Here is a 19,705-nt window from a genome sequence, read left to right as displayed (position 1 = left end):
CTGTTATCTCAGAATGTTTTTCGTTTCCCTTAGCAATTCGATTTAGCGGGATTCTTAAGTACTCTAAGCTACCACAATGTCGACAAAACACATAACAGAAAACGGAGCAGCTCTATTTTATAACCTTCCCATCCGATAAGGGCACTTATATTTCATAATTAAATCGAGGAGACCAAAAAAGTAAACTATGTTACGAACCTCCAGTTCTCAATTCGCCTATATGTATCTGCACACGAAACATATCCGCATTCAGGTCAAATGATCGATACTGCAAAATTACTGGTGGAAAATAACGGTACGCGAAAAGAGCTGCACGGGTTAATTAAATTCATATAATTTATTCCAAATTGACAGCGAGTTTTGATTGCACATTTCTGTACTGAGAGGCTACGAAACACTGCTCGGTGATAAAATATCCTTAGTTCGCGATATGAAGTCTTCGAAAATGTTCCAGTTTGTTTGTTGTTCCATTGTTTGTGAAACAATTTCATATTACGGAAATACAGTCGGAGTAGATCGCCCAAAGCTAAGTCTTCAACAAGACTCCTTTTGCATCAATGCGTCTGTTCCCACACGGATTGATTGATTTTGGTTGCAAAAATGTATCTGTATTTTTCCAGATGAAAGGACGAGTCTGCATACGCAGGGAGACCTCCAAGACGACGCAGTTCCTCAAAACAGTATGAGTTTGTTGTATCTAGCTTGGAAGAGAATTCCCATACTAGCCCCATCATTTTCTACTCCTTGGCTCTTCCTATCTCATAAGTACTCTCGGATGTACCGTAACTCAGGCCAGCTACACCTCACCACTCACAGAATTCATTGATTTCCATCAAACTTGTCCTTTGTTTGAGCGATATGCTCCACGAGGAGCTTACAAAAATCCACTCGGGCTTCATGGAAATTCGTTCTCTACATAAAGAAGAGGTCCAGCCTTAGCTGCTCATCCTCTCTTGCCCTTGCCGTGTCCCTGAAAAAGCGAAAAGACCCTGCTGAAATACCTTGCTTCGATATTCAGGGGGAATTAGTTTTAAAAAATCACACGGGGCATTGTTATAAGGGTACGGACACTTCTCATTCGGTGACTTCCACGTGCTCCAAATAAGAGACAAACCTACAACCTCGCGATCAGTAATTCGAATATTCTGTCACTTAACCCGTGAAGAATCGTGTTAGCTTAACTATAAGGCTGGATTCGTGCGATAAGCATACTGCAATCTGCTAGGATACCCGTGTCGCAGTGTGCAATTGAGCAATGTTTTTATTCAGTGGTAGAGCACATGAACTGCACCAGGCGACAAAATCAAACAAGGAGCACCTCTAACATTCTATTCAGTTCTCACTGAAATTTCTATCTCAAGAGATTGTTCCTTTAAATCGCTACGTTTAGAGAATGTATAACCCACGCCACGCTTCTAAATCACTTCTTCCAGCATAAGGTGAGAACAACAAGAGAAACGACGAATTCTTAAGAAATAAAGAATTAAAACAAGAAGAATTTATTGTTTATCCTGAACAGGGATACCCATACCTTGCTTCCCTTTGGTTGATGTCTCTGATATTTAAAGCTCTTCAACGGATCCATCTTTCTCTTCTAAAAAGAAATAAAAGAACAAAAGGGTATATTAGACAAAAAACGATAGACATTTGATCTCCAATCTACCGTAGAGTTTTTATGAATATTTTTACTTTACGATAGATTCCACACAAGAGGGGTAACAAGACACAATCTACGTATGATGCACGATCCTCGCAGTAGATAGCGCTATTTAAGCAATAGCGAAAATCAGACCTGAAAAAAATCAGGCCTGTACGGGACTCGAACCACTGACCTCTGCGATACTAGTGCAGCGCTCTAGTATCGCAGAGGTCAGTGGTTCGAGTCCCGTACAGGCCTGATTTTTTTCAGGTCTGATTTTCGCTATTGCTTAAATAGCGCTATCTACTGCGAGGATCGTCCATCATACGTATCAAATACCGCAGTTCAAAATATATGATTTTCATATATTTATTCTATCTTAAGACACAATCTCTTGTTCTCTTGTTCCCTAAAAGCTACTGACACTGGCTTGACCGATGAGAACCATTACGTTTAGTCAAATGTTACGTTCCATTCATGGGCTAAAATCGTACGGTTCTGTACAGGCTTTCTAAGCTGCTCAGAAGGCTCATCGGAGTATTTTTTCAAAGTAATTTTCTCCTGACTAAGTTCTATTTCACCTGAAGGGACGCAAGTGACCTGTGATTAACAACAACTTTTAGTTGAGAAATGTCTAATGGGACCAAAAGGACTACTGGAAGACAAAGTAAACTGACCTTGCTGTGTGCGGTGTGAGGATTTTTTTGTGATGATATGAAAGGACGTCTTCTCTTCCTCGAAGATTTTGCCATGGATGGACGAAGAGTGGGAGGAACTGTAATTAAAAATAGAGAACTTAGGAAACAGAATTTATAGTATTGATACAATGACTTAACTCATGCCTGTCGACAACTTACCGAGGTATTCGGGAACGTTTTTCAAATGAGGTTGAATTCTTGTGGGATGTAGGTCTTTGTCATGTCTGAGCACTTGAAGATCTCTGGGGTTGTCTTCAAAATATGCCTTGAAAAAACATTGGACGAAAGTATCACATAAAGAAATCAAATGTTAAGTGGTCATAAAATTACTTTACAAATATCTCTTTTCACTGCAAGGAGATATGTATTGGCCAGTAATAGGGCCTAGAGGCACTAGGTTCTATTAACTCAAGATTTGGTTGTGAATTCTGCCTTCTAGCCGCTACACATTTCCTTATAAATTCGTTACGAGAATTTAGTTTTAGATCAAGATAATAGCCTCTACCTGATAAGTTTGAGTATTCTCATTACTTGTTTACTGAATAACGTATTGACATTACAGGGAGAAGTTAGAGATTAATCACTTCTGAGAGTTTAAGGGTTAATACAGGAGTTTCAATACCTTTTTCTTTAAGCGGATGTCATTGGTGTAGTTGGTGGCTGTGCCCAAAAGAGGACCATGAGCCGAAACCCAAACACGAGAGCCTGTACGCAGGCTAAACAGACGGTCTCATATGTCTTAGAGATCTCAGAAGTCTTTTAGGCGGTATACCCCTACAAAGCGCAGTAGTTCAAAGGGCGGATAATCACTATCCAGTGCATAGGTGTTAACTTAACGTACAACGCTTTCCACCGGACAGAGATATATCCACCGGATAGCGTTATCCATCCTTCGAACAACTGGAGCCAGCCTCTTTCCCGCAGGTAAGGTAGCGAACCACCCAAAGTAATCAAATGAGAAAATGCACACATCGACCCAAAATTCTGAACAGGCTATCACCTTCATCTATCTAACAACAAGTGAGGACTGGACAACCGCCACTCTTAAACCTATCTTTAAAACCTTGGGGAGCTCTGTACCTCTCCCCCGGCGAGGGATGGTTTTGAGACACTCATGTAACATGTAACAGAAAAAGAAACCCAACCCTCTCTACCTTTACGTACAAGTTGAATAAGGCATAAAAGGCGCCGTTCAAGTCGCGTTTTCGTTGCACCATTATTAGTACCAAACTAACCAGCCGTGGCAGTGTGGCAAAGAACAGCGTATTGCCAATAAATAAAAGACTCTTACCTTCAGTTTCTCAGAATTCAGTATCTCGGACTTGATTTCTTTGAGACGCGCTTCTTTAACTGAAAAGTAAATAACAACTAAATCTGGTGAAATAAGAAACATTTATGGAAGAAAGATATTACCTTTGAGTCTAGTCGAAAACAACACTCCAGCGCTCAATAAAATAATTCCCACTTATTCCTTTTAAACCTCGTTGACCCCTCCATCACTGACCCCTCCCTGGAATTTTTTGGGTTGTTGTACCTTCTACTTCTACCCTTACTAACTATATATAACATTTCATCCACATCCTCACATCCAAACAAACGTCGAAGTTAAGCTTCATTTCTAAAGTAGGGGATTATTACTGAGGTTTATTTCACAAACATGCAACTGTACCTACCTGCTGACTTTGTGACAGCCCTGAGTGCGTCCTGATGAGGATAACATGGCAAAGATTAAATTTTTGCGAAAATATAAACGACAGGGGAATGATAACTAATCCGATTCTATCAGTGCGCCTGCCGACCCATCAGCGACACATTCTTCCTTGAACATCTATTGATTTCAATGAATACTGTACCGTGTCGAACTACTTTAGATAGGCGCGTGTGTGGATGCAGACGACCCTCCCTGTTAGTAGCTCTTTGCACGGCTAGGAAGTGAGCTGAAACTCTATTCATGCGTCCGCAAACAAGTTGACTTTACAGATTCGTTATCATTTCCTCAGCCAACAAACACACTGTTGCAATTAGCTCCTAAACCAAGGCAAAATCCTGCTACAATAAACTGCACTTACCTGTGCACGATACCTGAATCCTTCGATCTCCTCCATTTTAAACTGATAGGGTTTAAAAATTTCTTTTTTCTCTCCTAGAATATTCAGGATAAATAGAAATATCTCTACATGACCATAACATTGTCGCTCACTTCGTCACTTAAATAGACTTCACGTCTTAACTTCCCGTCAAACAGATAATAGATGTCTGTACCTATAAACTCCTTCGTAAGTTCTTCTTCAGCCTTTTTCAGCATTTTGTAATCATTCGCTGTCACAAAGGACAACGCAGTACCGTCATTGTCTCCACGGGCCGTCCTACAATGTGGAAAGAATAAAACCTTGTACAAAAGACAACGGATGTTTCCTGCATTTATGGAGCAGAACAGAAATCAATTCCTTCTTAGCTTTTACTAAGTTCTGCCAATGACACTTCAATTTCAACATTAATTTGTCTTTTAAGGGCCCTTACCATTATCATTTCAGACCGTTGCTATGGGGTAAATTTAATTGACTGTTACTCGCCGTTATCTTGCTGTTATTGGAAAGTTTTTGTAGAAAGTGAGTGTACGTCCGTTGATTAAATCATCAGGATACGCCCAACCTTACGTGACCCCGAACAAAGTATCTGCTGGTCTCATGTCGACCACGCTGTAAATGCGTGAAAAATGAAAACCGTAAATTTAATTGCTTTTAGCATGGCAACCGCGCAGCGCAGCAATGAGATAGTGGTTAGGACCCTTAAGGTAAAATGTTATTTTGTATCTTAACACATGGAAACATGAAGAAGCAAGTACACTGTAAGTGTGAGCCATATTCTTTATTAAGATTGTCATAGTAGCCAATTTGGAAATTCAGGAGAGAACTGCCAACTGCCTACTGGTTAAGCTTCTCAAAAAGCACCTGAAATGAATAGCTCCTGGTCAGATCCTCACAAAATGGAGGCGATCCACACAAAGAGAGAGAATTTGTTCACAGATGAAACGAGACTTACCTTCCTACTCTGTGAATGTAGGCATCAACAGCCGTAGGGAAGTCAAAATTGATTACATTTTCAACTCCTAGAAACGCATAAACAACCAGAAACAAGGTTAGTGACCTGAGTTTTACCTGCTCAATATTTCATGTTCATTTAATAACACCTCCAATACATTGTGAAACAGAAAAGATGATTAAAAAAATTAAAAAAAGGAAAACTTTTAGTTGTGGGATTTTGACTCAGTAAATCTCAAAAACGAAATGCATGAGCAACATCGATTTGGCTGAAGTTTTTCATTTAACAAACAGAAAGGGATGCTAGTCCATTGCAGATTACTCTGAGTGACGGGTCAAATTTTCCTCCTGGAAATCCTCCAAGATTCCAATCTCCAACGTCTTACCCCAGTTTCTCTTCGGGGGTGGGGGCTAATAAATGTGCCTTGGTCCTTCATTTTAAATACAAACCTTGAAAATCAACGCCTCGGGAAACGCCATACTCTTTGTCCTTCTTTCTTCTGTAAGAACAAAAACATACCGGGAGACATTCCAGTCATTAGTTACAAATTTAAAAGTTTCATTTGGAAAAATGAACTTTAATTTTGTTAAATAACCAGCCAAAATTTTTTAAAAAGCCAAGTAAAACTTTTAAAATGAAAAATGAAAAAGAAAAAAACTCAAATGCACATATCAAAATGTCTCTTGAAAACATAAGAAAAAAGGCTTTGCACTACAAATATATTGATGAGATTGACATATATTTCAATCAAATCATCAGGGAAGAATTAGTACATGCCAATAAACTTTGAAATAGTAAAAATTTAGTTTCAACTGGATTGATTTGAACGGTGTTCAATATGCATAAAAAGTAGAATACATAAAAATTTTTAATTCCATATCACAAGTATCAGTATGTCCTAAATTTCTGTAAAGCTTGAAAGCGAAAGAAAAGCTGTGGACAGAATCAAAACTATCTTCTGTTCCTAAAACAAAGAGATACAAACTTTAACAAATGATCACATCAGTATACTCACTTTGTCTTTTTCTTTACATTTGCTGTTCACAGGTTTCAAAGTCAAAGGAAACAATCTTGAACACTTGAGGCAACATTTTTTTAATATCAGCTGAAGTATGAAAACCAGTCCCTGAGACTGAGAGAAACAGTAGCCTTACATCTGGTGGGAGAACATATCTACACACCAGCCAATTGGGGTAAAAAATTCATGCACTGCAAATGTTTGCTTAGTATAGAGCAGACTGACTAAAATTAAAATTACTGCAAATCACAAATTGGCTGATAATTTTTGGGCCAACTTCACAATAAGTCAATTGAAAAGTTTTGATTTTGGATTGCAAAACAAACAAACAAACACCCACGAGGTAAATTTTTGCTCATAAAATTTTTTTTTAAAGTGATGCAAATCTGGATTTTAAAGAAACAATAATTATAGGATCAACATTTTTAACACTGATATGAATTTTGCAGCACTTAATTTCTAAAAAAGGATACCAGACGGTGTAGCAACAGCATCAAACACACTTTCATCAGATGCTATGATGTTGTCATAAATGTCTCTGTTGAATTCCTCCACAATATGTAACCTGAAGGAGTCACAACATACAAGTGTCTTTGTTAGATTGTAAGGCTGTTTTGTCCATATTCTTCTTCAAAACATATTTTTTGCTACACTTTTGCATAAGAATATACTTACAAGTATGCATGTGATCATTAATCAGGTGGTTATCAAACTGATATCTGATTTAAATTTGCTATATGTATTGCATTTTTTCATAGAGAATATACTGTTTGCTTTAAATTTTGATGTTTTACCCAAGGTAGACAATTTATCTCTTTCACCACCATGAATGATTGACATGAAATTCTCCCTCCAATTTCAACACATTATTCAGAAAAAAGGTATTGAGAATAGACAGGCTGATCAGCTGGAGGCTGTGGTCTTGATCAAGAAAATACACAAGAAAATACTAAGCAGTTACAAGGGAGGAGTACCAAACAAATCATGGTGTTAAACTCTTCACACCCCAACACCAATATCATAATACATTTCCCACAACACTGACAAGGAGAATTTGTTTGACAATCAAGAGCTTCTTAAATATTTCCTTTCTTCTCGCAACCTTTACATTTTATTCAAGGGTGATACTGTTTAACAATTATTCGCTGAAGGCAAGGTGAATATCGTTGAATAATCCCCGAGACGAAGTCCAGGGGATTATTCGACAACATTCACCGAACCTGAGGCAAATAATTGTTTTGGTATAATTTCAGAGCCAAGCAACAGAGAAATTTCTAAAATCATAACATTTTAGAACATTTTAGTAACATTTATTAACATTTCATTTTAACATTTTATATATACTGCATGGAGCGGCTTATATAGTGTCATATAAGGAACTGCTCGACCAATCAGATTGCTGGAAACCCTTTGCTCAGCTCTGAAATTAACTTATAGGAGATATTAAAAGCCAGTCACTCGCAGGGGTCAAAGGGTTAATGTTAAGGGTTTGGGGCCATATTGTTCAAAACACAATTAACCTAACTAGGGATTGGTGTAAATTTCCAATTCTCTTTAACAGCTTTGCTAGGGGATTTTTCTTTTGGATTTTTTTCCAGTTAGTTTCAAGTCATATTGAGATAAACCCAAACATAACTATTCTTCTGCACAAGAAAGTAAAAGCCAAGCCTAACTTCTATTCTTAGACTAACATTAAACCCCTTTTGGCCCCAGCCCAGGGTGCTTCTAATTGAGTCAAATTAAAGAGAAACTAAAAATATGACAACAAAAGTAAGTACTGTGAGTGAAGGTATGCCCAACATTGAATTCTACCAGGCGAAAACTGGATTAATCTGTTGGTAGTCTTGAATCAAATAACTCACAGTAACTGCAAAAACCCCTGTGGGTGTGCCACCTGAGAGCTGGGGTTACTGTTGTTGATCATATTTTGTATGACTTGAATTTTTTCTTTGTGAGTATCTCAGAGGAGTACCAGTTTGTTACAGTTGAAACTGGAGTAGTAAAACACACCACTAATAAAAACATATACATAACCATATTTACCTTGAATTATGAGGTAACTCAGAATTTAAAACACAGGCTTTGATTGAAAACTGTTCAAGAAATAGTTTAAGTCTGCAAAACAAGAGCATTGTCAGCATACAAGTACATGCATACCACTTAATAAAGTTACTGCTTATAAAATCATATCTGTAATTAATACATTTCTTTACATACCAAAAGGCAGAAAACTTTCTGGTACATACATGTAATAAAAAAGATGTTCCATGCAAAAATTACCTGTAACATCTGTCAATACCATTAACAAACAGAATTGTCTTCCCTTGGACAAGCCTATCAAAAGGAGACAATCATAAATTACTGGCTTTCATATAACTTCTGTACAAAAACTACACTAGAATCCTGGAAGGGCAAAATCTCAACCACTATCCAGGTAAATAATCATACCTTAATTTGAGCAGGGTATATATCAAGAGGAACTTTTCCTCCATTTCACATCTGAAAAAAAAAAAAAAACAAAAAGAAAGAACAGCTCAGTCAAAAACATACACAACCTACAATCTCCAACTTTGCTATGACGAAGGGCTTACGCTTGAAATGTCAGTTTTTTATAAAACTGGAGGGTCTACCTACCTTAACAAACTACATGTACAAGGCAAAATATATAATTATATGATTAGTGTGAACCTTGCTAAGGTGTCCTTGAGGAACTTGTGAGAAAGGCACCACACCTCTCTTTCATGCCTTGTACCCTCAGTGCTGAAAAACATCAGCTCCTCTTTCCTCTTTACAAGCTTTAAAAAATAGTCTCTGCATTACCAGATTACATTTTCAGGGCTTGACAGTAACTTTTCAACTTACTAACCAAGTGTCTAGTGATATCTTAGATGTTATGACAATTTCAGTTTTTCCACTAGCCAAACTGGCTGGTGGAAATAAAAAGCCACTGGCCAAAACTGAATTTCTACTAATGAATAAAGGCTGATAGTTTCTAAAGAAACTGTTTAGGGCTGCGTCGGTGGGGTAACAAAATAATTTGGATATATCAACAAAGTTGAAATGGTAAATAGGCCACCGTAACGATTACAAAAGCTGACGTTTCGAGTGTTAGCCCTTCGTCGGAGCAAATGGCTAACGCTCTGACGAAGGGCTAACGCTCGAAACGTCAGCTTTAGTAATCATTACAGTGGCCAATTTACCATTTCAACTTTGTTGATATATCCAAATGAATTTCTACTAGTCTGTGGCCAGTGGGCTACCGTTAGTGTCCAGCTCTGATTTCGTGCAGTTACATGACCAAGTTGTGTCACTAAATTGAACATACTTTATAAAATATTGTGTAAGTTTGTCATCTGATGGAAGTTGTGACTCTTGAAGCTTGAGAATGACCTGCCAGACACATCAAAAGAGTACACAAATTTGTAAAAACACTGAACTTGCATACAGGGTTGTTGTGTTGCTGTTCCTATTTTCTTCAATAAATGATAAAATTTCTTTGTTGTCAGTAACTGCTTTTCTTCGTTCAATCTATCTTATAAACTTGGATCAATATTTGCCAGCCATTCTGACTCTTCATCATCCGAAAAATAATTCAAACTGTTCACCATTCACTGTCAATCCAGTTTGTCACTTGCATAATGCGAGAAAACCTGTCTAACCGGTTCTCTGGAGTACAAATACCATGTGATATTTGTATTCGTCTTAGGGGTTATTTGTACTCAAGTGAATGTGGTTGGATAAAAAGTACACTTACTGGATTGTGAAGGACAAGCTTCTTCAATGCAGTAACATCCTGATAGAGATAAATTTTAAAATACTAATCACAGAGGGTAACATTATGATAATTTATTATTCTCAATGGCACTTGACATTTCAGTACTCCAAGCTCCACCTTTGCTATAATAAATTCTAAACATTTGTTGTTATCCAGTTCTCTGGATGACAATGCATGAACTGTATTCAGTCTCATTTGCTCCTGTACATATTTTATTTAACGATCTGGTAATAATTAGTAAAAGTGCTTATGTCATTATAGCTATACATTCTGTAATTTTTGTCCAGCTTACCATCATATGATTTTTATAATCTTCATATTTTATCTATACTTTGTTTGCCAGACATCTTATTGGCCTGAATTGAGGGGTATTTTCTACTCAACAGGAGAATACTCCCATAAGACTTTACTCTATTTATTGCTACTACATCTTTTAAGTGAAAATCCTGTTACCATATTCTACTAAGTAATAAGCAGACCCAGAACTACAGTGTACGATACACACCTCGCTTAAAGTTGCAGACATCAAGAATGATTGATAAATCTTTGGAAAATGGCTGTAAAAACAACAAATATCAATCAACAAATCAGTACGAACAGTAACTGTTATTTTTCATCTTAGCATGGAAAAACAGGTTCTTGTTGGGTGAAAACATGACATGTCTGGTCACCACAACTATGAAGTTTGAAGGGTAACTGTGCAAGTTTTGCTATCATTTTCATTAATAGGAATGGGTATCATACATTTTTTCCAGGAAATTGATTCCAGACCTGTTAAAGGATGTGCTTACATGGGCTTTGGAAATTTTTTAACAAAGATTTTCTAAAGGAAAGTACACGTTCAAATATTTGGGTATTTAACAAGTCATATTTGCACCCAATTGGGACTTGTTTCACCGTCATAATGTTGACTTGAAGATAAAAACAATGGTCTTGCTTTGAAAAGAAACCTCTTCCTTAGATGTTCACATCATTTCTTTCACATACTTGGTGAGCAGTAGCTATAAAAAATTAAGAGTTAATTCTATAGTGTATCCTTGTACAATACAGTGATTTACAGTAAAAAAAGACGAAAATTGTAAAAAAAACTGCAATTCATCTTATGGGGCAAGGGGTTGAGGTGAATGTACTCATCAAAACATCAGTTTAGCTTGAATGCATCTGTTGTGGGTCAAATGAAGTTTAGATTTAAATAATTTTGTTGTGTTAATGATTATCATAATGGTGTTAAATGTTGAACAAAGGAGAACATACATAAAAATTCCATTAGACTGTACCTTAAAGAGAAAGTACGGTCTAGAAAAAGTTTACTTATATCAAAAGTTCCTTGCTTGCATTGTCCTAACTGGCTATTCGAGCTAAAAGCGTTTTAGTTGCGAACAATTACGTTCCAAAAATCGGCATTTTCAAATTGAAATCCACCATCTTTGTTATGACAAAACTATGGTGTAGCAATAGTCTAGCATGCTAAATTATCTCCCTGCTGAAATGGATGTAAACAAGGAAAACAGCGGCAAGGAGAGCGCAACTTATTAAATTCTCAACTTGGATTTTATTCTAGCCAAAAGGGTGTGATACATCCATTTATGTTTCAAACGAAACATGCTCATCTCCAGGGGAAGGAAATACCTCTGTTGGGAAGAAAGAAAGAGAAAGTAAGGAAAATGAGTTTCAAGAAGAAACGCCAACCCGCTCAGTCGCTCACGTCTTGGAAATCACGAGTGGTTCTCTGGTGGCAACTGCTAAGAGAAACCTAAGGAAAATGAGAATGTATGCTCCTAAGAATTAAATATACTAGGACACAGACTCAATTTGACAGGCAAAGGTTTTTTTCTCAAACAAAACTCAAGCTGTAGAACGGTAGTTATTTTGCTAAAGAAGACTGCAGTGCCTGCGTCTGATTCATTTTACATTGCTATCGTGGAATGAGACGAACTATCTTTGCAGTTACAACAACCCAGCTTCTGTGTATAACTGAACACGAGTCACTTGGAACTAAGAATAGCCCCAGTTGGTGTGCAACAAGTTAGAAATGATTGACTTGAAGATCATTCTTCATATGCATCAACACTTACAAAATTGACTAGAAACACTAAGTTGCCAAAATTAATGCAGACAAAAGGCAGTGGTTAATTGTTACGAATTGAATGTTGTTTGTTTCAGCATTTACCTTTGTTTGCAATGGTGTTTTTTTATCTTTATTGCTTAGAATTACCTTCAATGCAGTATTTTTCATTCTAAAATGTTTGAAATGTTGAGATTTGTGAAAAGTAGAGCTTTGTTATTCTCGTTGCACGCCAGAAAGTCGCCACTGTCATACAGTGTTTACATTAGAAATTACCTCAACATAACCGAAACTAAAATGAAATTTTCAATTCTTTTGATAGCCTAAGCACTGCATAATTATGTCAAGTAGTTGGTTGGAAGACATAAATATTTTCATATTACCTCTATGGTGTCTAATCGACATGGTATAGTGAAATCTGGGCACCTGCCTAACAAAGGATAATTTGAATTTATCGCAAACGTGTCTTGATCACTTGCCGGCAATGTATCAAATATCATTTTTTTTTCGCAGGAGAATGTGAATGGTGGGGTAAAGAATATTTACTCAGTGGACTCGTAACAATTTTAGGAAAGACAAGATATATTTATACACTGCTTGGAAAAGGGCTTGATGTTGAAAATCAGCTTTGTCAAAGGGTGGCAACAGAGAATTAACCACACACGGTGTACCATCAGTTCGATCTTCAATTTATTCGCTTATGGTAAAATGGTTTGAAAAAGTTCATAGTATAAATAACTGAAATTTGTGTTGAATACAGGAAAGGTAAGCATCGGCTTTCAGTTCGAAGTGAGGGTCAACAAGGAAAACTTACATGCCTGTATATCTCACTGGAAGTCTTTGTTTTGGCAGTTGCCAGGTTTTGCAGGGTTTGCCAAGCCGTCCTCGCCGAGTTATTTTTGCCAGCCAACTTTTCTTTAATATTTCACTTCCCAGTTGCTTGTGGAGGCTTACACCATTTCCTTTTGAATTTTAGTGTATTTTGACATTCAACCACACAACAGTTCACCTCATTTCAACTATGAGGAGTGTTAGAAATTGTTTTCACAAAGGTCAAACTGGTCAACGAGGACGAAGTACCGAACAAAGTATGACTATTGCTACGTCACAACTGATGTAATATCCAAGATGGCGTTTTTCTGACCACAAAAGTTGAAAAAATGGGCAACTTCAAAGCACCCTTGTCGCTGATACATAGAAAACTGGACAGAATGGCAGTTACTTTCAAACTCCTGAGGAAAAAGTCTTCTAATTGAGATAAACTTTTTCTAGACCGTACTTTCCCTTTAAAGTCATGTTACAGAATTACATCCCTTGTTATTTTTTATAATACAATAATTATACGTTGGCATGTTTTCAAGATTATCCCCTTTGGACTATAATATGGTGAACATGGTTTGTAGCCACTACCTCAGTAAAGACTTCAGATCATGTTCATAGCCATACGAGAAGACGAGGTCAGCTTCGTCAATGATTAACATCTGTAGACTGGCTTTAAGGTCAACATTCTGAAATAACAATTATACAAAGAGAAGGAAAAATATCTCAAAAATGGGAATTTGAGTTGTTCTTTAAATCATTCAAAAATGCCCCCTGATTTTCAGCAGAAGGTTTTTTGGTTTTGTTTCTTTGCTGTTCAATAATTTTTTCTTATAAAAGAAATTGTTCTGAAACTACGGTGTTTTTCTTTTCCTCACAAAAGAAACAAAAGGGTGGATGTACTACACAAATCTGCCTATTACTCCCATATGATTCAACCTTGTCCATTAATCATTACTGATGTGTGCTCCAAAAAGGTGACAAGTTGATTAACAGAATCACTCTTATGGGAAAATAAAACAGACAAGAAGAGTAGTTTGGAAAATTCTTTGCAAAGAAAATTAATAACCATGGAAATAAATGTTCTTTCCAATATTGTGCAAGAATTACACCTGTAGCATGTCTTGGCCATAAAAAGAGTATCAACTGTAGTTACCCTGGTGTGATTAGAAATTAACACAATGGCCAACACAGTCAAAACCTGTCCTGATCTGAAATAAATTTAATCTTTGCCCACTATGTCCTTATGACTGAGAGCTGAAAATCTCTGGAGAACATTGGTCATTACTGAAAGTTATAAATAAATACACTAACTTTGGCTTGCACATGACCCAGTAGTACACTTGGTGTTGCAACCACTATATCAGGGCATTCCATCAAAAGTGACCTGATTGAGAATTGAGCAATACTCAGACAAACCATAAATCAATTTCACATAATGTGCACCAATACAATTATCATTGTCTTCCTCAATAAAAGTACAGCTTCATATAATGTGAATACTCCTCAACTGACCCATACTCTGGGGTGACTTCATAACATTCAAGAATATAAACAACACAACCACCCTACCAACTTAATCTTAACCCTTGTTTTCAATTTCAATGAAAAAGGACAACATGCCATGCAAAAGATAGACATAAATGTTGCAAATCTTTGCAAAAATACTTGTAATACGTACTTACTTGGTACTGATGAGATTTCCTTGTGCAACATCTGCTACTTTGACCTCACGAGAACAGTAACAGGATAATTCCTATAATATGAAAAAAAACAAAAACAAAAATAATATAAGTTAAAGGGGTTTTTATTCTTGTCCAAAATCTTTCCTTGTATAAAAATACACTGACTTGTTTTCAAGGGAACACTAAACTAATGACCACAACACATTTTGGTATGAGAAATCAAAGAAGATAAAATGTCTCAGCAACTATTTTAAGCTATATATATGTTAAGCTAAAAAAAAATTAAAGTTTGGTAAAGTGTTGAGCAAATGTTCTCACAGTAGAACCTACACATTTGCTAGAAGTACTTATTATCATAACACTAAAAACCAGAATTTTCTAGTCCATCAGGTAATGTTAAAACATTTTTACATGTACATACCTTGATGTTGCGATGAGCTTGCTTTGCAAGTTCTTTGGTGGGGACTAGTACAACAGATCGTATGCCACTATTTGAAGAATTTACCTGCCAAAGAGAACAGTTTCTTATACCTGTGGCTTGAATGTTCATTTTAGCTAAGCATAGAATCCAGATATAAAATTCATGTTCAATTCAACTAACCTGTTTTTCTTGTAGTATTCTCTGTATCATTGGTATTGCATATCTAGATTGATTAAAAAAAACTTGTTTCTGGAACTACATAACTATATATAAGTCAAGGGCACTGCAAGGCTGCAAATAACGAATGAGCAGTCGCCGGTCACACATGCTTTTGCTTGGACACTACCCTTTTTTGGCCGGACAAATTTTAACAGTCGGAATTCTTGCGATAGTGAACCAAGATTGCACAGTAATCCTTTTACAACTAAAAAACAACTGAATCCAAGTCGGTCTGGCAAGAAAAATTACAAGTTAATAATTTTACTACTCTTTACTGCAGAAGCACCCTCGCATTGAGTATGTGGAACGGTTACGCAAGAGTAGACACAACCGCAATTGTCCGTTTTACTTTACATCTGGCAAAATCACTTATAATTCAATAATACACTTTGGAAATCACCACATCACTTTTACAAGCAAACTCTGGTACATTCCGAACGCATTACAGTTAAGAATATTTTGAGTGTAAATAAGGTTCCCTTCATCTAAAAAAGAAAGGATAATAAAAAAAAATGTTGAGTGAACCATGCAATTCAGAGGTTAGTAATAACAGAAAATATCTACATGCAGACAAATAAAGACAAACTCTCTTTTATCTTGACCTTTTTTTGTTTTCAGTACAACTCAGAGCCCTATTTTTAAAGTTACAGTTGTGAATTTTTGTTAGTTTAAGAGTGGTCAGATTCTCCAGGTTTTGGGCCGTTTGCTTGCTTTTTGCACTTTGCAACAAATGCTACTTGGAGTATTCTCGATGCAGCAAGATATTCTTTGTGAGGGTGCTTTCCTATCATTCAATCAGTCAAACAATCAATCACTTTATTTAAGAGTAAATCATGGTATCTAGCCAAAGGTAAAACCACTACTGACTGGGAACACTTAAATAAAGTAGATAAAATAATGGAAGACATGATGATTTGCGGTTGCGACAGGACTTGATGACATTGCGGAAATTTGCGACTGCCGGGAATTTCTTGACCACTAATTTTTCTACTTTTATGATCGTTTTTTTTTTCCTTTCGGAAACATGACTGTTGTCCCTTGTGATTATCAAAAAGTTAAAAATTAAAATTTCTTTGAACGAGTCAGTAGATGACCAGACAAGATGTCCGGCCACCCAAGGATTTGTCTGCACAGTACCCAATTTTGACCGGACATTGTCCATTGACCGGCTGTTATTTGCAGCCCTACACTGTCGTCGCATGGTCAGCCAAATTAACCCATTAACGTCCAGTGCGCCCGTATGCGCCCATGGGGACCCACACCCTTTCTACGCCCTGTGACGTCATCAATTTTAACTCTGGAGCACGAATTTGAGCATGTACTTGAACGGGTTGAAAATATCTTGCAGACGATACCAGAATGAGCGCAATTGAGTGGAGGAGATTGGAGAAATAGCCAAAAAACCGTGTCACTTTGACTGGAAAATCTGCACGAAGATTGTGTTTCACTACCCACCTACCTTTCCGAGCATGTGCTTTGAAAATGAGTAGTTTCTGAAAAATCTCTACACCAAAATGAAGCCTACTCAATTTCCAGCAAGTGAGGAGAAACTTTAGGCAAGGAGAGGGGGAAAAAAGGGCAGGAGAAAGAGAGAAAAGTAGAAGTCGTAAGTGGGGCGTGACTTTTCAACCCAAAAACTATGTCCAAATTTTGCTCTCTGCGCGTGCCCGAGATTTTCAGGCCGTCATTTTGCATTTGGATCGAAAGGCCGTCGAGTGCACGAGCTGTCAAGTGGTTTTTGGTAAGTTCGAGCTTTTAAAACCCCAACAGTGACCCCAAATCTGCTGGACTAGCTTCAAAACACAGTTTTCCACAAAAGCTGCGGCCGTTAATGGGTTAACTACTGTTTTTTAAAAAAAAACTTTTCACTAAGGGCTTTCTTGTTTCTCACTTTCTCATAGTTTTTATAATTAGTAATGGGACTTTGTGTTATCTAATTCTGTCTGTAATGATACTTGCAATTAACAAATCAGACTCCGCCCAGTTAGCCCAATGGATAGTGCGCTGGACTGTTGTGTGGGAGGTTGAGGGCTAGAACTCCAGCCGGACCAACACTCAAGGTCTTGAGAAGAATTTGCTACCTTTCTATCACATCAAGAAATGGTTAGATATTCTAGTCTTCTCAGATAGGGACAAATAAATGGAGGTCCCGTCTCCTGCAGGGTTGGGAGTACGAGACGTTAATTTCCCGCACATGAGATTACTGTGTGATAGATGTCCTCCCCTGGGGTGGGATGTGGGTGGGTTTACTGGGTCCACAGTAATTGGTGCAAGCTGTTGCGGCGTCCCTGCCTGTCGGTGAATCTAATAAACTATAAACTAAACTCCCTCTTCACAGTTGTCCAATTTTGCAAATCACCCCTATCAATAGAGACTAAATTTGGACTCCACTCAGTCTTAATATCACTACTTGTACCACAGTGTGCTCTCCATGTTTATAACTAGACAGTTCAGGAACCATCCTTCTCTACTTGGAGAGTGTGCATCATTCTGACACAGTGTTAAAAGTATGATTGGGTTCATTTTCTAATTGAAAAAATTAGATTGCACTAATTTCATTAGTGAATATATTTGGATTGTGCGTGTTTTGTTTCATAAAGTTTGTTATAGTTTTGATAAATTAGGTACAAGATATCCCTATTAACAGTATTTGAGTTTTCTCATTGAGTAACACAAATGGTTACATGTTACCATGGGTCTATACTTGATTTTAAAATGACATCTTCAAATTAAAAAAAAAATCCAAAAATAAAGAGCCATGAAAAATTTTATCCTTATCAGGCTTAAGGGGGTCTTAAGACGTATCTGTTTTCAAATTTTCAGCTAAATAGCACGCTTAGTTTGGAAACCAGTGCAGTTTGAAGTTCAGAGTTATGGTGGTTGAGTGACATACAGTTCTGATTGCATTTACCAAAAAATATAGAATTATCTAGTGATTTTTAGCCTTTTTAGGGAGTAAAGTTTTAGAAAAAGTTTTTTTACATGTTTTTGGTTTACTTTAGATAATCAGTGATCAGCGGGTTGGATAGTCAAAGTAAGTTCCATATGTTTTACACTATTTTCCAACTGTTATATTGGTGGAGAAAAGATAACCACTAACATGGTGGATCCATACTAGCACAAAACACCTCAAATTTGGGACACTAAAGAGACCTCAAACTTGGAGAAGCATTTCCTCAACTTATCTCCTATAACATTGCAATTTCTTAATCTCATCCAATGAATAGCTTTCTCTTGATGCCTAACAGTAAAAACGATCAATACAGTAATAAATCACAAAGATGTCAAAATGTGATTAGAACATCAGTGAAACACTGGGATGAGTGATGAATGTTCTTACCACATTTTGATGTAATTTGTGATCGATTACTGACCATACTCTCAGCAACATGGAATCTATTTGTTAAGAACTCCTGCCAGCCAGTTGTCACATTGTGTTGATCATGATTACAGACTTTTCTTGGCATTATTACAATATTAGGGAAAGATTTCCGTATAACCCCAATACCAGTAAAAAACAAAGCCGAAGTCCCAAAGGTAATCTGTTGTTTTGCCTGTTTTCTTCTATCCAAGAATTGTATGCATAATGAAGCATGGAGTTATACGGAAATCTTGCCTAGACTACTTCACTTACACTGCTGTTTTTCCTGACCCTGTCTTAGCTCTTGCTAAAATATCTTTGCCTTCCAAGGCCAAAGGGATGGCCTTCTCCTAACGAATAGAAGTTTCTTGTTACGAGAGTTTATTCAGTAAAACAAAAGAAGAATGAAAGGAGACAATATACCTGCTCGTTACTTATGAAGATTTTTAAAACATTGTATAAACAGCATTTCACCTGGATCAGCGAAGGTTGTGACCAATTTAGCTTGGCAATCGCCTAATAAGACAAAACAGAAGAAATCGTAAGGTTTTAAATACAACTAGCTCCTTATGAAACCGTGAAAATATTTATAACCTTAACCAATCGATCGTCCAAACCCATTTCATGAAAAGAGCTACTTTCTTCAACTTGATCCGCCATGTTGTTAATTTTGCACGTGGGGCAAAATGTGCGCGCATGTAACCCACGGCAAAGTTACTGTAACACTCACAAGTAATATCGCGGGCTCCAGTTTCTTTTTCCACCTGTCGCTTCTTTCAATTAGGTTCACCAAACCGCAGCGGAGCTTTTAAGTCATACCTATAATAACAAATGACTTACACGTTTAAAAATCTTAGACAGGAAAAAATTGAATGATTAATTAACATGTGAAAACTAATTTTCTCTCGATATTTTTAGCAGAGGAAAGAAACCAACTTATAAACTTAGCTACTTATCGAGTGC

General features: G+C 37.0%; 1 protein-coding gene across 2 annotated transcripts; it reads right to left on the bottom strand.

The window, feature by feature from the left end:
• Positions 1-322: 322 nt before the first annotated feature.
• Positions 323-19,656, bottom strand: LOC111320652 (putative ATP-dependent RNA helicase DDX56). 2 transcript variants are annotated; one of them, XM_088746876.1, is made up of 26 exons: positions 19,473-19,656; positions 19,217-19,258; positions 19,016-19,092; positions 15,343-15,385; positions 15,163-15,246; positions 14,742-14,812; positions 14,371-14,443; positions 13,648-13,745; positions 10,678-10,729; positions 10,152-10,190; positions 9,723-9,787; positions 8,846-8,896; positions 8,678-8,731; positions 8,441-8,512; positions 6,871-6,962; positions 6,395-6,416; positions 5,829-5,878; positions 5,380-5,446; positions 4,600-4,703; positions 4,407-4,480; positions 4,011-4,041; positions 3,629-3,687; positions 2,497-2,602; positions 2,317-2,414; positions 1,532-1,594; positions 323-970 (listed from the first exon to the last, which is right to left on the bottom strand). In XM_088746876.1, exons 4-26 carry the CDS (start codon positions 15,370-15,372, stop codon positions 944-946), a joined length of 1,482 nt encoding a protein of 493 aa, XP_088603002.1. In that variant the 5' UTR covers positions 15,373-15,385; positions 19,016-19,092; positions 19,217-19,258; positions 19,473-19,656; the 3' UTR covers positions 323-943. The 2 variants fall into 2 exon arrangements, with proteins under 2 accessions (XP_088603002.1, XP_022779041.1); XM_022923306.2 differs by lacking the exon at positions 19,473-19,656 and adding an exon at positions 19,337-19,433.
• Between the last annotated feature and the right edge of the window lie 49 nt (positions 19,657-19,705).

Source organism: Stylophora pistillata, chromosome 1, assembly GCF_964205215.1.
Source record: "Stylophora pistillata chromosome 1, jaStyPist1.2, whole genome shotgun sequence".
NCBI lineage: Eukaryota > Metazoa > Cnidaria > Anthozoa > Scleractinia > Pocilloporidae > Stylophora > Stylophora pistillata.
This window is presented reverse-complemented; position numbering and strand designations above follow the sequence as displayed.

Coding starts and splice junctions, on each gene's coding strand:
- LOC111320652 (XM_022923306.2), bottom strand. CDS start 19,402: ATGGCGGATCAAGTTGAAGAAAGTAGCTCTTTTCATGAAATGGGTTTG. Junction 4,704..5,379: donor TACATTCACAGAGTAGGAAG/GTAAGTCTCGTT, acceptor TCCACATTGTAG/GACGGCCCGTGGAGACAATG. Junction 2,603..3,628: donor TGAATTCTGAGAAACTGAAG/GTAAGAGTCTTT, acceptor TGTTTTTTCAAG/GCATATTTTGAAGACAACCC.